Genomic DNA, 18,421 nt, shown 5'->3' with positions numbered 1-18,421 from the left:
TCGAAAATGACAATTTTTGAGGTGTTTTTAGATACCGAGTCGCATTTTTAAACGGTATTCGATTTTCGACGAAAATATGAACTTTTTGAGAACTCGACTATTATTTTCACAAATTTTCCTAAATAAAATATTTTAGATATTACTTAATTGACTTATTGGGCCTATTATACTAGGTTAATGGGCCTAAATTTACACCATGTTTTATATATCAAGTATTAAACCAAAAACCATCCCCAAAACCCACCATAAACACACGCCCATTCACCCTAAAACAAACTAGGACTCTCCATCAACATCCAAGACACACATTACACGAAATTTTAAGGAGGAAACTCATGTTTTTCAGAAAAAATTCAGCAAGCTTCTTCCCCCATCTCTCCGCCAACGTCCCTCGCATCACAAGTTGTTTTTCGAGCGTAATATACGCAAAGGCACGCCTTAATCCTCATTTTTCTCATCTATCACACCATAATATATGTTTGATATATGATTGCATGAAAAACATGATACACTTTTTATATTTTCATTTTTATGACATGTCCTGGGCAAAACTTGTGTTTTTATGATCCAAAACTTGTGTTAATGATACTAAAAGGGCTGCCGTCATAGGGCTATGAGAAGGAGTGTTTTTTCCACGAACTTAAATGGGTGTTTAAGGTCTGGAAAAGATAGGGAAGAAATAAGAACGAAAATAGACTCCTTAAGGGCTAGGAGTCTTCGAGGGTCACGGCTACTAACTGCTGATGGGGTGTGTCCAGGAGACCTAAAGGGGCTGTAGGGTGGTTCAAGAGGGGCTACACGATGCTAGGTGTGAAGGGCTGATGGCTCGAACAAAAAACGTTGGTCATGCATGACTTAGGGCGCGGCTAAGGGGGTGGCCTGCTTCCTAGGTGCGTGCGACCGCGGGCTGCTGTTAGGTCACATCTAGGGGTCCCAAGGGAGCTGAACCATGGTCCTAGATAGGGCTGCATGATGACTGGTTTGAGGCTAAGGGGATGTGGCCGTGAGAGGTGGAGTTGCGCATGCAAGGGATCGGGTTTGGGGGTGTGTGGTTCTAGGTCTTCTAGGCTCGGTTCAGTAGGGTCTTTAGGGGTTAATCATGGTCCTAGGAGGGTCAGATTGGGTCTGGAAATGGCTGATAGGGGCTGGAGTTGAAGGGAGTAAGGGTGGCAAGCTAGGGTTTCTTTCGGGTTTGAGCAGAAAATTCCAGCAAGGTTTTAGACTTGTTCAAGAGTTATAATTGGCTTGATTTGGGTTGAATATGGTTTACATAGGTGTTATTAAGCTTTGGTTCAAGTTGGTTAAGTTTGGTTAAGTTTCAAGTCCATACGAGTCAAAACCGGGATGTACGCCTGAATGATGTAAATAATGTTAAAATGTTTATTTTAAATGTTTATGAAATTTTATTATGAAGCTTTAACGCTAAAAAACGTGTTGCATGCTTGGTTTAAAATAAAAATGATACATATATATATATATATATATATATATGCATGAATTTTTATAAGTGATGAAAATATGAAACGTTGGATAAGGTGAAATGATTGTGACTAATACGATGATACAATGATATTATTGGAGATATCGTGAGGGAAAAAGCTCCAGAGGGAGCCCGAAGATCGTATTTCTATTGACATGATATGACAGGCCAAGGCTCAGTTGACGGGTGAGAGTATCGCTGATGTCCCTGCCGCCCAGTACTGTAGCTACACGTAGATGGATCCATCGACCTTCAGCTAATACGAAAGTTACAATTAACGATCCGAATTCAATCAAAGGGAAACGTATACGTATATGTTAAAAAGGAAAATGTTTATGATGAAATGAAAAATGTTTATGTTATGCATGTTCATGAAAAACTATTTTAAGTAAAAGTATTTTCACTGTTGCATGTGAATATATATGTATTACTTGTTATCATGGTTAAGGTTTGCTGAGTCAATAGACTCACTAGGTGTGATCGTTACAAGTGAACATGAGTTTGATGTTAATGGGGGCCTTGATGTTTGATCTTACTGGACTGAAGATGCACACAGCCCGATGACCAACGCTAGTTTTCCGCAATTAACTTACAATTATGATTTACGTTTATGACTTATGTTTATGACTTATGCTAAATAATTTGAGTTATTTTTAACATTTTATGACTTATGATGATTTTGAGAGGTTTTGGAGAGGATGTTAGAGTTAAGTTTTTGTGAAAATGTTAAAGTTAGATTTGATTGACGAGTTACGATTTATGTTTTGAAATCATTTTCTTTTAGATTTTTAAATAATAATCGGTTTGTTTATTTCAAAAATGGTGCAAAATTATTTTAAAATATATTTAAATATATGTATAGATATATTTCGGCCGAACAGTATAGGAAGGAAAAAAATTGTAGTACTTTTAAAGAAAAACGTAGTGGATGTTTCAATTTTAAGGTTTAATACTAATTTTTATCTTAGATAATAATCATAATAATAATAATAATAAACTCATTTTTTAATTAATATAATTGAAAATACAACTTAAATTTTGATAGGACATATAAATTTGATTTAATTTCAATAGTTAATTGAATCAAGTTAAGTTAAAACCGTAATTTGTTTAATTTGATATATATTGAATTCTATGTATTTTAAACATGTTCATTAATTTATTTTTGTTTTTTATTTATGTAAAATTTAATATGAAAAAATTATTAAAGTTCTAAAATAAAAAATAAATCTCCTTAAAACTAATGTTTCAAATTATATATTATAAATATATATATTTTTATTCTTTTGTAAGAGTAATAAAATTTATTTTTTTTGTAAACCCCATTATTTTTTTGTATTTTGTAGGAAAAAGAGAACCAAAATTTTGTTTAACTCTACTAAAATTTGGGATAAACATGTTATAATTTACATTTTATTCGTGTATGGTAAAAATATTTATGGCGAAATTTTAAATTTTTTTAGAAATTAATTTTTTATTTATTGATGTAATTAATTTATATTTTTTAAGATAAATCAAAATTCTACAACACAAGGAATTAAGTTAATATAAGAGTAAATTTGTCTAATAATTAACTAATTAAATAAGATGGAGTATTATTATAAAAAAAAATTGAAATGTAAATAACACTCTATTTTATGTCTTCTAGATTTTTCACGTATAATGGAGTTGGCGCAACTAGCCCTATTTATTAAGGACATAATTTAAAACATGATTAAATAGTAGTGATGAGTAATAATGAAGACAATGATATATATACGGATAAATATAATTCAACCTTCGCTAAATTTCCCAAAAATACATCAGTCAATGTTTTCATTAAAATTCAGTACCTAGCCATAATTTTTTAGAAATCAGTACCTGACAATTCTATACATTTAGTTTTAACTACCCATTAAGCAAACTTTACATTTTTACCTCTTTATTATTTAAATAAATATATTATTTTATCCATCAAAATTATATCATTTTTCTCCATTTAAAATATAATTTTATCAAAATATTGTTTCTCAATTATCATGGAATAAAAGTAAATACTTATTTTGGCATATAAAGTACCTATTATGGGGTTTCAGATACTTGATTTCGCTATTTGAATACTCCAAATATATAAGAAAATACTATATTTTCGAGCATTCACCGTAAATTCAGTCATTGTTGGTATTTTCATGAAAAATGCATTAAGATGACTTATTCATGTCATTTTATTTTTTAAAAAAAACATAGGTCATCACTCATCATGAAATAAGATTAAGTATTTATTTTGACCAACAAAATATCTATTTTGGAGTTCCAAATGCTTGATTTTACTCTTTGAATACTCCAAATGTGTAAGAAAATACTGGATCTTCGAGCTATCACAATAAATTCAATAAAGTTGGTATTTTCATTGAAAATGCATTAAGATGACTTATTCATGTCATCTAATTTTTGAAAAAACACAGTTTCTCACTCATTGTTGAATTAGAAAAATTACTTATTTTGATCAATAAAATACCTATTTTCGGGTTCCAAATATTTGATTTGGCTATTTGAATACTTCAAATGTGTAAGAAAATACTTAAGTTTCAAGTAATATTAAGTGACTTTTGATTGTGTCATTTGTGAAGTTAAAATGTGATACTTAAATTGATACAAAGAGTATCTAATTAGAGTATATAAATACATTATTTTACCCCGTAAATACTCACATCCAATTATTTGAGGATGCCAAAATATAATTTGAAGTTAATATTAAGTGACACCGATGATGATATTCGTGAAACAAAAATGTGATACCTAAATTAATACAAATAATACATAATTCGAGTTCACAAACACTTGATTTTACCTTTTAAATACTCAAATTCGATTGAGTATGTCAAAATATATAATTTGAAGAAAATATTGAATATTTTTTTATGATGAGATTTGTGAATAAAAAACGTGCTACCTAAAATTGGTACAAATAGTACCTATTTTGATTTCACATATACTTGATTTTACCATTTTAAGACTCAATTTTGATTATTTCGGGATATAAAAAAATATAGTTAGTAATATTGAGTGACTTTTGATGTGTCATTTGTGAAGTTAAAATGTGATATCTAAATTAGTACAAAAAATATCTAATTCGAGTCTACCAATACTTTATATTACTTCCTAAATGAGAAGTATTTTAATTTGAGTTTGCAAATACTTGATTTCGTAAATAAGATACTCACAATATGTATTAAAATATTGGATATTCGAATAAGCAACGTAAGTTCATCAAGTGTTGGTATTTTTATGGATGACATATTCATCTCATTTAATAATTAAAAAAAAAAACAAATTCTCAACTAAGCATGAAAATTTTAAAGTACTTAGTTTCACTTGAGAAGTACCTAATTTGAGTTTGCAAATACTTGATTTCGTAAATGAGATACTCACAATATGTATTAAAATACTATATATTCGAATAGGCAACGTAAGTTCACCAAGTATTGATATTTCCATGTAATAAGCATTTGGATGACATATTCATATCATTTAATATTTTTTCTGTAAAAGAAAAAACAAATTCTCAACTAAGCATAAAAATTTTAAAGTATTTGTTTTTATTTGAAAAGTACCTAATTTGAGATTGCAAATATTTAATTTGGTACATGAGATACTCATAATATGTAATAGAATACTGGATATTCGAATATGCAACGTAAGATCACCAAGTGTTTATCGTTCCATGGAATATGCATTTGGATGACATATTCATCTCATTTAAAGAAAAAAAATACTAATAAATATAATGAATAATTACCAATAAGTATTATGTCAAATAAGTATAATTGTCAAATAAGTCATTCAATGAATATCAAAAAGTATTGTCAATTAATATTTATGAGTATTTTATAAATCATTGATCCAAGAATCGATAGATATGCTTAAAAGTGCAAACTTCAAGCTCATTTACGAACTATGTTCATAATGCATATCTCAATTAGTCCATGATGAATAATGAACTATGTTTATTTATTTAAATGATATGAATAAGTATACTAATGAATTTTCCATGGAAAGATTGCATATTTGAATATCCAGTATTTTAATGCATATTGTGAGTATCTCATTTACGAAATCAAGTATTTACAAACTCAAATTAGGTACTTCTCAAGTAAAACTAAGTACTTTTAAATTTTCATGCTTATTTGAGAATTTTTTTACCAAAAAAATATTAAATAAGATGAATATGTAATCCATGATTAGTGATCGAGCAAAACTTTCATTGTAAAATTCTTAGTAAAAATTAATAATATTCAAGCTGAAATAATCGCAAGTGCACGATGTCAAGTAATAATATAGTCATTGACTTTCAATAATCGCAAGTGCATGATGTCAAAATGTTCCATGCTTAGTGATTGAGCAAAACTTTCATTGTCTAAGGACTGTATTTCTCAATTATTATTCTCAGTTATTCAATTTTTAGCAGCGATACTTCAGATGATTGTTTACTACTACGATTATTAAATAAAAACTCAATGAAATGGTTCAAGGATTAAATGATGAAATAAATAAGCTAGAATGATTGATTATAGTTCAATGAGAAATGAATTTGCTGTGAATCTCGGTTCACCTACCCCTCGCTAATCTACTTAATTCGTTCGACAATGATCTATGCTTTCGACGAGATTTCATATCCAATTGAACACGCCCTCTCAAGCTATGCCAAAATAATTCAACTCAGTGAAGTAATTAAATCTCTTTAATTATTTATAAATGGTGAATTGCATGTCGTTTTATTAAATCTCATAGCTTTCGACCTACTGAACTATGACTATCAACGTGTATCCGACTTTATATTTCTCTGTAAATTGCAAATCCACGGATTATGCTACTCGTTCCTATCACGGACTATTCTCTCGAAGAACATTGTCCGGAAATCTTCAAATCTTCGCTCTAAGCCTTTTTTTCTCCTTCAAAGCTTTGTGGCTGCTGAAATATCCTTGAACATGTCATCCAAATACATCTTACACGAGCACTTGATGAACTTACGTTACATATTCGAATATCCAGTATTTTAATACTCATTTTGAGTATCTCATTTACCAAATCAAATATTTTAAAACTGAAATTAGATATTTCGCAAATAAAACTAAGTACTTGAAAAGTTCAATACTTAGTTGCGAATTTGTTTTTTTTTTAACAATTAAAAAACTATTAAATGAAATAAACATGTCATCCAAATGTATCTTGGATGGAAATGCGAGCACTTGGTGAACTTACATTGCATATTCGAATATCCAGCATTTTAAGACTCATTCTGAGTATCTCATTTACCCAATCAAGTATATTAAAATTGAAATTAGATATTTCGCAAGTAAACTAAGTATTTGAAAAGGTTCAATACTTAGTTACTAATTTGTTTTTTTAACAATAAAAAAAATAATTAAATGAAATGAACATGTCATCAAAATGCATCTTGGATGGAAATGTGAGCACTTGGTGAACTTACGTTGCATATTCGAATATCCAGTATTTTAATACACATTCTATCTCATTAACGGATATTCTACGAATAAATTATAGCTGGTGGGCCGTGACACAACTTCCAAACTACAAAATAATAGTTTATGAGCAAAAATTTGTGTGAAACGGTCTTACATGTATTTTGTGAGATGGATCTTTTATTTGAGTCATTCATGAAAAATATTACTTTTTATGCTAAGAGTATTACTTTTTATTGTGAATATCGGTAGGATTGATTCGTCTCATAGATAAAGATTCGTGAGACCGTCTCACAAGAGACCTACTCTAGTTTAGATTCGGTAAACTCGAATTATTATATATATTTTATATGATAGAGTATTTGTCATTTTACTAAAATTTATAACGACTGATAAGAGTGCAAATTAAATATTTTAAATCGTACATCAACTCAAGTATCACGTTTTGATTGTTCTACCAGCAGGGATACTTATTACATCCAACAATTTTCCTCCCAATAATTGCACTTCTTGCAATCAATGATAATCGAACTCGTGACTTTGGCTCTGATATCAATTGTAAGATTGAGCGTTTACGCTTAACGAAAATTTAAAGCTGGTGATAACTATACAACTCGAATATTTTAAACTATAAAACTATATATTCAATCATCTTGTTTCGATTATTTTACGTAACATGAGCAATTTATTGAACACAACATATTTTTTTTTAGTTTGAGTGTCGTATGCATTTACTAATGTTCGTAATCTCATTTGGAATTGATGATTTGATTTGGTACAAGTTGAATCTTGGAATATATTTCTATGCTTGTAATCCAATGTTGAGAAAACAACTCCAAAACTAAGGCAAATATTAATGCTGAGTAATTTGCGGGTGGAAATTACAGTGATGATTTTAGAAGAAGAAGAAGTATTTATTGATAAATTTAATTAACAATAGATGAATCACACTACAATATATAATTATAAAGTGTGTGTTTGCGTGTCGAAAAATATCGAATTAAAACCTCATAATAAAGACATAATGTTCACTTAATCGAATAATAATAGTAGTAGTAGTAGTAATAGTAAATGTATACTTTGGAGGTGAAGTGATACAATTTATGCAAATCTACATATATTTTAACAAAATTAATAGAAACTAGTTGTTCTGCACACGCGATGCATGTATGTACAATCTTTGTTTATCATTATCAATGGACTAAAGTGAAATTTGACAAATTATGGAGGGACTAAATTGATATTTGAATTGTTGAAATAAAAAAAAAGTGTGTGTTGAAATTGAAAAAACAAAAACAAAAAACAAAAGTGTAATATTAGTACCATATAAGGGTAAAATTGGAAGAAAAAATTGGTGTCTCTCTAGGTAGTTATTATTATGTTAATATAGTATAGAAGTATAGATATATTAAATCTTTCAAAAATGATTGAAAAACTACATAGCAAATTAGTTTTATTTTGGAGTAGCTTTCAAATTTTGGTTTAATATATGTGAGCTTCACTGTTTTTTTAAGTCCATATATTTTTGTAAATTGATAATGACTTTTATTGTCTTATTCTTACGTTAATAAAAGAAAATTTATTTAGATGTAATTGTCGTCTTTTTCACATGCAAGGGGTTCCTAAGTTTGGTATGCAGTGTGCTATTATTTTTCTCCTAGTTTGGTTGTGAAATTTTATGTGGATTTTTTTTTCTTTTTTAGTTGTCAAAAATTAAATAAGTAAAACTTATGTTTTTTAGATTTAAAATATGATTAGATAATAAATATTAAAGAGCAATAATCGTTCTTGTTGAAAATCGATCGAAATGTGATGTCTGAGATAATGTTACGTATTTTGAGATATCTAAGTTGAAGTTGCAATATTGTTACTATCAGTTTTTTTATATAAATTTGTAAAATTAAATACTCAATTGTGTGTGTGTGTGTCTATATATATATATATATATATATATATATATATATATATATAACGTAGTTAAATTAATATGTACACCTATGGATAATAATTATACTAGTGGTAACGTGGGCTTGGAGTCCTCTCCTGTACATGGTGTTACGCACTAAATTTGGTAAGAGAAAATTTTATTTATGACTATTATAACTCAAATTAATAGCACTGTTTGGTCGATTACAATCAACTTTGACCAAAGATTTTCTATTCCTTGTGGAATTGTTGAGATATTATTAAAATTATTAAATTAAAAATGTTTCTCTAAATAATTGTATTTATTTAGAAAATAAAACAATAAAAAATATATAATTTTATATTTGATTAATTTTGTCACATGAGACCAGTATTTATAACTAAATATGTAAAAGTAATTGAATAGGTCTCTTGTGAGACGGTTTCACAAATATTTATGTGTAAGACGGGTCAATCTTACCAATATTCATAATTAAAAATACTACTCTTAGCATAAAAAGTAATATTTTTTCACGGATGACTCAAATAAGAGATCCGTATCACAAAATATGATCAGTGAGACCGTCTCACACAAGTTTTTGTCAAAGTAATTAGTATAATAAAATATAAACTAACATTTGATTATAACAGATGTCATTATTTCGATTTCGTATGGAAGTGGTGAAATATGATTGAAATTTATTTAATTATTTTATTTAATAAAATACCTACATACATCAAATATATTTCTTGTAGAAGTGTTGAAATATTATACTAAATTATAATTTACATTTCATTTATTAGAATATAGACATATGAGTGTCATTTTGAAGACTGATGATATAAAATACACCGATTATATCAGACTGGATTGATTCAATTCCGTAGATATCAAGACACATTCGATGCAGCTACTCATATCTAAATCGAACCCCAAATTATGAATATTGAGGATTCAAATCTTCCAATCTTTGATACCTATAGCTAGGGACAATGTTGAAGGATATCCTTGTCTTCTTGGACGGGGAGCGGAACCCTCTCATGATCTCCGTATACCCGAATGATAATCAGGCAATGCGGTTCATATTCTTCACTGCAGAAGTGTTGAGAATACAACCAAATTCTCATATTAAAATATCAAGAGGAATATTATGAGTTAATAAGATGGAAGGATGTCTTCATATTAGAATAAGTGCCCAGTAAGACAACTTGTGGCTTGGACTTTTATTGACTCAAATGTAAAACGATATTTATTTTAATAATATTTTATGATTTTATTCAATTATGACATTATGCTTTATCTGTATACCCATGCAAGCTGTATAGATAAATTCATTGAATATACAATAGGTACCATGAGGTCTGCCTCTCAACGTAAGATCATGAAACTCATTAGGAAGTGTACCGTATATTCTAAACAGGTTACTAGTCAATCAGCCACTTAAAATAAGGATAAATGTCCTTTGATCTCGAGACTACCATTTGTGATGTAAACGACATGTTTCATTGACAAGGGCATGGAGATGCTTATTCATAAAAATGAGTGATCATATGATTATGCACTGAACATCCCTCCATCGGACTGTCCAAGTGGTTCTCATTTATCAGGTGGAATAGTCTGTGGTTATGGTCGTACATCATTAGTCACTTTAACCCGGGACAATGTAGGGGCTCTACGTACTAGCATGCACTTTGATCTGTTCACCGACTCCATTGAGGGTCATCAAGTGGTGAGGTTGGGTGTGATTTTAAAATACGTAGGAGCAAATGCATTGTAGTCAGTGATTCACCATCTGCCTACGTGTGAATATATCCAATGTGATCTGATGAGTCAATAATGCAACTGAGTCTCTGGTCAGAACAAAAAATGTACTTCAGGGAAAGGTGTTTTCCTAGTTGCACATAGTAACCACTATTAATACTGAAAGATATATCGCATCGTTATCGAATTAATATGCAACTCTGGTATACCAATGGCTGCAGATTCGATCGAGATATATGTGTTGAAGGGATCGTACTGTACGATAACCATGATTAAGGTTCTTGCAGGTACTATCAGTGATACGGGATCATAGGGACGATGCTACTAAATGCTATTACTATGATCCGATGAGTGCAATCAGAAATGAGTTCTGACATTATTGATAAGGAGTTGATGAAAAGAATGAGACTAATTAGAGTAAGCTCGAATAAGAATAAATATTATTCTGAATCACATGGAGATATGAACTCATAATTAGTTGTATCCCTGAACCACTGAGAGTCACACAAGTATCAGGTTCTGTTTTTCCGTTGAGAAAGTCAAAGTTCATGGAGTTGAACTTGGCTATTATAGTTTGATTAAAATCAAACATGATATTTATAAAGGAGTTTATAAGTTGATTTCATAAGATGAAAGAAATGAAAATTAGCTTAATTTCTAATTGAGGAAGGAGAGTGGAACTGCTTATTTTGGTGGAAGGATTCACTAATATGGTAAGTAAAAATTTTGATCTTCGACATTTTCATTATATGAACAAGACTTGTATCATTGATATATCGACGCTGATGGCTCGTCGATGTGGGTTATAATGAGTTCAGAATCTTATTTAGTGATTAAATTATTGTATTAGTAGTGAGAGTTAATTAATTAGATTAAATAATGATCATTTAATTTAATTAATATGTCTATACATATATTAAATGTACATGTGTAGATATATTAATGTTTATATATATATATATTCATTTTATATGAAAATATAAAATATGTGTATATATAATATTAATATATCACGCATTATCAAAAATTGATAAATACATTATATAATAATAATATGAGAATTTTATTTAATGAAAATTATAAGTCCTGGTGAGACAATGATTAAGAATCCAATGAGAGAAGGATTTCTAATGGGATCAAGAATTGAACTCTAATGCCACAAAGTGGCATAAAACATAACTCGAGTTTTTGCACCTAAAATACACAAAAATTTCCTCCCCACTTCCAAATCAAAGTCTCTGCCACCTTCAAGAATTTGGTGAAAAATTCGGCCATTAGCTTTCTTCCACGGCCGCGTCCCGCGCTGCTGCACCGATTCCGGATTTTGAAAATTCAGAAGATTCAGTCTCAACGCACAAATCGTTTGGTTTCTCTAGTGCGATTTAAGCGAGAACACATTATCTGATCGTGAATCGGATTTTACGATCAAGAAGAAAAAGATCCATTCTTAGGGATATACAAGAAGGGTCATCTCCTCTAACCTCAGATTGATTTGATGTCCAACGTTATATACGTGCAGGTATAATAACTAAACACTCTATGTATGGTTTAATTCATATGACGCTCAAGGACAGTTTCAAATGTCAAAACAAATTTTTAAAACTTCTTATACGTCTTGAGTGCAAGAAAATAGTGCACCAGCACTTATTGGTACGAGGCATCTTAGGTAATGATAAAAAAAACAAAACAAAACAAAAATCACGAGATTTTAGACTCAAAATGAATAATATCATATTATTGTAGAGATATGTGACTTTCATTGTACAACAAGTGTTATCAGATCTGTGGTCGAGATAGAGTCATGTGAGTGGAATCCTCATATACATAAACGAAGGAGGTGAGAGCTCCTGATAAAAATATTTGATAAGCTCTCGAAATGGTTGATAACGAAGTGAAGAAGAGTGATATCGATTGCAGCACGGAAAGACTTGAGGGATTCCCAGACATGAATGAAGACCTTTTTGATAAAGATCAAAAGTAAAAACTATAGAGCTTATGTTCAAATCGGATAATATTATAAAATTGTGGAGATATGAAATTGTTATTATACTACAAAAATTGATGTTAACTGTGATTAACCGTGGATCGCGATTCCTGAGAACCCGCACCACACTGAGATCTTGTCGTTACTCGACTCCTCTACTCTGTTCGAATTCTTCGTTCAGTATAACAGAATATAAACAACATTTGATGATTAATATATACCATTATTTCTATTTCTTATGGAAATGCTCGAATATGATTGAAATTTATTAAATTGATTTTTTTTCATAAAATACTTATATACATCTAATCTAGGGGTGTTCAACTAATGTTTTGTTAGTTTTAGATACAAATCCAAACCAAATCATATTGTATCAATTATATTGCTAAATAAATTAAAATTAATTCGAGCAACCATTTTTAATTTAATGATTTTAATAATATTTCAACAATTTCATAAGGAAAATAATAGGTTTCGTCAAAATGAATTATAATTGAGAAAAAAGTACAATTATTTTGAGTAGCAGTTGGAATACTATATTTATTTGCCAAACACAGTGTGCTAAACACAAAATTGGAATAAATTTTTTTATATATTTAAAATGGAATTCCATTAAACAATGTAAAAAGAGTATTTATACAACTACACTGCACATTCACAAAATAATACATCATAGCCAAAACCAGCAAATACAACTAGCTACCATATCGAATACACCAACTAAATAGGCATAATCCGAAGTACTACAATCTTAATCTTCTTAATTATTCTTGCAGCATTTCATATCGTATAGACCGTGGCTGCTAATGTTGCACATCTCATTTTGTCAAGTATCGATCCCGCGATAAATGCTACGGTACGCTTTTAAGACAAGTGCCGATGACCCCGTAATTTTTGTCATCCCTAGCCAAAGCCGTATACCACTCCATATTACTGTAGTGACATTACATTTGAAGAACAAGTGTGACATGGATTCATCTTCACCTTTGCATAGAGCACATAATTTTTCTTGAACAAAAAGTAATCTATCGCGGGCCAAGAATTTACCGTATGCGAACAGCCATAACGCAAATCTATGCTTCGGAAGTGTACAAACTTGAATGCGTTTCTTGGATATGGGTCATGTGGCTGGTAGGGTAACCCAGAGGTCAACGAACAAAACTGTAACTTAAACACGACCCGGGAATTTGTAACGTTATACAGAATCCAATCAGCACAATTTAACATCTTCTGGGTGAAACTCATCTCTTTAGTTCCCGACGTTTCATCGTGTCCACACAAATTTCACACACATACCGCTAACTCTTAAGAAAATGTCGACTCCTCCTGTGCAGCACGCTCTGCTTCTCTATCACTCCCATGGCCTCCATCTCTCCGTTTCTTTCTCCTTTTCTTGTTCATCGTTGCACCTACCACGGTGTTATACCCAATCAAGTCCGTTTGGCTTCTGTCAAAAAACCCAGAAAAGTTTGCTCACTAGTGTTTTCGGTTGGAGCTCGGAAAGCAGACGACAGTCATGGCGAAGTGGCTGAAACTCTGCGACCCGTTAATGCTCTTGGACCCGATTCGAGATTCTTGGTTTTTGAAGCTCCTAAAACACATACCAAGAAAAGGGTTGCTGTGAAATCCTCTGGATCAGAGACTGGTTTAACTTCTGGAGGAGTTCAGACAATGGTAATCGATGCATAAGTAAAGGTTCCTTCCACTGGAGTTCATTAGATAGATGGGATGGATTAATAAATAGAAAATGCATTTTCAAATAATTACGGCCTTGTTTGTTTCTTTTTCAGGTTTTAAAGCTGTTGCATTTGGTGGTTTCGTTGGGGATCATAGTATTCATGGATAAGCTATTAAAGAAGGCATTTGTGGATGCTGCCATTAAGTTCCCAAGTGCTCTATTTGGGATGTTCTGTATATTCACCATTTTGATTGTTCTTGATGCCATCATCCCCAAAGCAGCGACTACTCTGCTCGACTTTTTTCAGCCAGCGCTTCTGTTTATTCAACGGTGGCTCCCGTTGTTTTACGTGCCTTCTTTGGTGGTTCTGCCTCTTGCTGTCAAAGATATACCTGCTGCTTCTGGATTTAAAATCCTTCTCATTGTAGGTATGTGACTAATCCAGTTAATCTTAGTTCCGAATTCAGATTCTGCAGCTTGCAAATTTCAAGTTAAGGTCATTATCCTAAGATATTTTTTATATGGTGATCACGTTTTTAAGACATCATTCAGCATTTCAGATCAAGAAACTCGTTGGCATTTGTAGCTTGAAATTAGATTCTTTTTCTACTAGTTATGCTGGGAAGCAACAATTGACCTCAACTATCCTATGCGGTTGTGGATACAACTACTGAAACATAACATTTGAACTTTTCTACAATTGAAAATATTACGTTATCTTGTTACCATCAAAGCCAAAGTTGTTCGAATTTAAAGTACAACCGCTGACATAACACTTACTCGATCTAGGAAAATAAAAGACTTCTTTGTTTCAAGCATTGCATCTTTAACCCAATACATCTGGCTCATTCCTGCTGCAAACAAATGCATCACACTGAATTTTTTCTCTCTACTTTACTGCAGTTGGAGGTTGGCTGGCTTCACTGTCTGTGGCAGGTTTTACGGCTATAGCAGTAAGAAAATTGGTTAGGACAGAAATGATACCAACCGAACCAATGCCTAAGCCTTCTCCATTTTCTTCACTCGAATTATGGCTTTGGGGCGGTATTTTCCTCGCATCATTCGTGTCAGCCTTTTTCTACCCCACTGCACTTGGAACCAATGCTAGAACATGTCTGCCATTTCTCCTCGCTTCTACCGTTCTAGGCTACATAATCGGTTCCGGGTAACTGTAACAAGAATTTCTCAATCCAATATATATGTGTGTGTGTGTGTTGGTTCTGTTTATGTGTTGTTACCTGTTATGTTTCTCAGATTTCGGGTCATTTTTTCGGGTTTTTAGGCTACCGACTCAAGTGAAAACGGTTTTCCATCCCATTATTTGCTGTACGCTCTCAGCAGATTTAGCAGCATTCGCTTATGGAAAACTGTCAAATTGCGGGCTTAAACCTGTTCTTGGTAACGATCTTACAAAAATTTCATGCAGAAATTGTGGTTAAAGATAGGTTACATATGTTTTATGGTAAAAATTTAAATTGCAGGTTATTATCTTACTAAGGCTTCATCAAATCCTGGAGCTGGTGACCTGTTAATGGGATTTCTTGGATCTGTTATTCTCTCCTTCGCATTCTCAATGTTCCGACAAAAAAAGGTAGACTGATCCTCTTGCAATAGAATCACGCGTACTGAGTCTAATTCTTTTAGGTACCAAAAGTTTGCCTTAAAAAGCCAAAACCATCCAACAAGCTCGGACTACTAGGTAAGAGTTTCCCCATGGAAATTCAGGCTCAGGGCCTGCTCCACTGGTCGGTATAACCGACAAAAACAAGCGGCAGGCTGTCAAAATATCCAAAACCCACGTTTTTTCACTACAAGTGCTTAAAATAGTCGCTGATTTTTATATTTTCTGTTTTTTTTTTAAAAAAAAATTACAGCTGGTTCAGAGGCATGCATCAGAAATATTCACCTCAGTGATAATATCCACCTTGTTTTCTTTGTACTCCACGGCTCTCATAGGACGTCTGGTCGGCCTGGAACCGTCCCTAACCATCTCAATCCTACCCAGATGCATAACTGTGGCACTTGCCCTCAGCATCGTGACTTTCTTTGAAGGTCGAAAACTTACATTATTTCTACACTTTTAACTTAAAGCCAACATTTTTCTCAATATATCTGATCACAAAAAATACTCCATTTTTGTTTTCAAGGTCCCAATCCATCTCTCACAGCTGCTGTAGTCGTAGTAACCGGACTTGTTGGCGCCAACTTTGTTCAGACAACTCTTGACCGATTAGGATTCCGTGACCCCATTGCGCGAGGAATAGCTACCGCATCAAGGTACGAAGATTCAATATTTTCATTCATATACAGACTGATCACATATATATATAATCATCATGATCATAATAATATGTAAATTGTTCTGATCAGTGCTCACGGATTGGGAACAGCTGCGTTATCAGCTAAGGAACCCGAGGCTCTTCCATTTTGTGCAATTGCATATGCTCTCACTGGCATTTTTGGCTCTGTCATTTGCTCTATTCCTGCCGTTAGGCAAAGCCTGCTAGCCATAATTGGCTGAAAAATAAAAACAAAAACAAAAATCGAAGCATATATTGGAAAATAATATTTAAAATGTGTGTATTGAATATTTGAATGTTGAATATTTGAATGTTGAATATTTGAATGTTGAAAATAAGAGTTGTAAATATTGAAAATTAGTGTGTGATGATGTAGGTAATGATGTATTTTATTTTTGGATTATTTGTAAAGATTTCCTATAAATAGATCTCTCATTTGTGAAGAAAATCACAATTGAGTAGAGAGAAAAATATTATAAAGTGTGTAGTTTGGTAAATTTTGAGAGTTTGAGATTTTTACTTTTTACCATAAATTTTTACTTTTTCACAACACGTTATCAGCACGAAGCTCTAAAAGTCCTACATACTTTTCCAAGCTCCAAACAGAAGAAAAAGGTAACAAAAATAATTATATTTATTTTACTGTTATTTATTTATTGTGTATTTATTTAATATACAATATAATGTTATTATTAGAAATAATAAAAATAAATTTTTCATAAACTTGTTATAAATCCTGAGAGGATGTTAAGACGACATCCCACACTCCCGGTAAGGGATACGACAAGTATAAAAGCCTATAAGGTTTTTAAACAAAATAAAATATGACACTCATTATAATATTATGATATGATATACATAATTATTTAAACATGTCTAATATTATATATATCATATTATTACCATAAAACTATACAAATACATACCTTTATTTTTTTTTGTATCCCAACGGTCATAAATGGTAAAAAACGGCTAGTTTTTGCCTTATAAATATGATCTCACAAACACATTCCATCACTCCAACTTTCTCTTCTTCTCTAAAAATTATTCATCATCAAATTTTTCGAAGAAAAAAGAAGATGGCTTTCTCAAGGATATTTTTAATTATTTTGGTTGTCATACTCACGAGTCTTGTATTTATCGGAGAATATCCTCCTCGTGCGTTTTCTTTATTTTTACAAATACTTGTACTTGTTGTTTATCCGTTACTTTGTATTGCAATAATTATTAACTAATAAAATGCATCGTAATTTTTTTTAGTACCACCATGTCAAATTTAACAAAGCTCGAATTTGTTGCGCTCGACATCACGGGAAAGAATTATATGCCATGGACTCTAGATGTAGAAATACATCTTGAGTCATTGGGTCTAAGCGAGACCATTAAAGAAAATGGCATATGCACGTCACAAGAAAAGGCAAGAGCCATGATATTTTTGCGTCGACATCTCGACGATGGATTGAAATGTGAATATCTGACTGAAAAAAATCCCATGGCTTTGTGGAAGAGATTAAAAGAAAGATTCGAACATATAAGAGAAGTTATACTTCCGACCGCCCGGGATGAATGGAATACATTGAGATTCCAAGACTTTAAAAAAGTCAGTGATTACAATTCGGCGATGTATAGAATAATCTCGCAATTAAAATTTTGTGGACATGAGGTCACAGAATCTGAGATGCTTGAAAAAACATTTTTCACGTTTCATGTATCAAATATTACTCTACAGCAACAATATAGAGTACGTGGATTCGCGAGATATTCTGAACGCATCGCCTGTCTTCTTGTGGCGGAAAAAAACAACGAGCTATTAATGAGAAATCATCAGTCCCGACCCACTGGATCAACAG

At 31.6% G+C, this 18,421-nt stretch overlaps 1 protein-coding gene across 1 annotated transcript; it reads left to right on the top strand.

Annotated features, from left to right (window-relative positions):
• The first annotated feature begins 13,869 nt into the window (after positions 1-13,869).
• Positions 13,870-16,909, top strand: LOC142542942 (plastidal glycolate/glycerate translocator 1, chloroplastic-like). Its single transcript, XM_075649867.1, has 8 exons — positions 13,870-14,267; positions 14,384-14,699; positions 15,175-15,436; positions 15,554-15,669; positions 15,753-15,862; positions 16,146-16,323; positions 16,419-16,548; positions 16,642-16,909. The coding sequence occupies exons 1-8, from the start codon at positions 13,953-13,955 to the stop codon at positions 16,790-16,792; spliced, it is 1,578 nt and encodes a 525-aa protein (XP_075505982.1). The 5' UTR covers positions 13,870-13,952; the 3' UTR covers positions 16,793-16,909.
• Positions 16,910-18,421: the final 1,512 nt, after the last annotated feature.

The sequence above is a fragment of the Primulina tabacum genome, chromosome 4 (genome assembly GCF_025594145.1).
Source record: "Primulina tabacum isolate GXHZ01 chromosome 4, ASM2559414v2, whole genome shotgun sequence".
Lineage (NCBI taxonomy): Eukaryota > Viridiplantae > Streptophyta > Magnoliopsida > Lamiales > Gesneriaceae > Primulina > Primulina tabacum.
The sequence above is the reverse complement of the archived record's forward strand: the minus strand, read 5'-3'. Positions and strand labels throughout refer to the sequence as shown.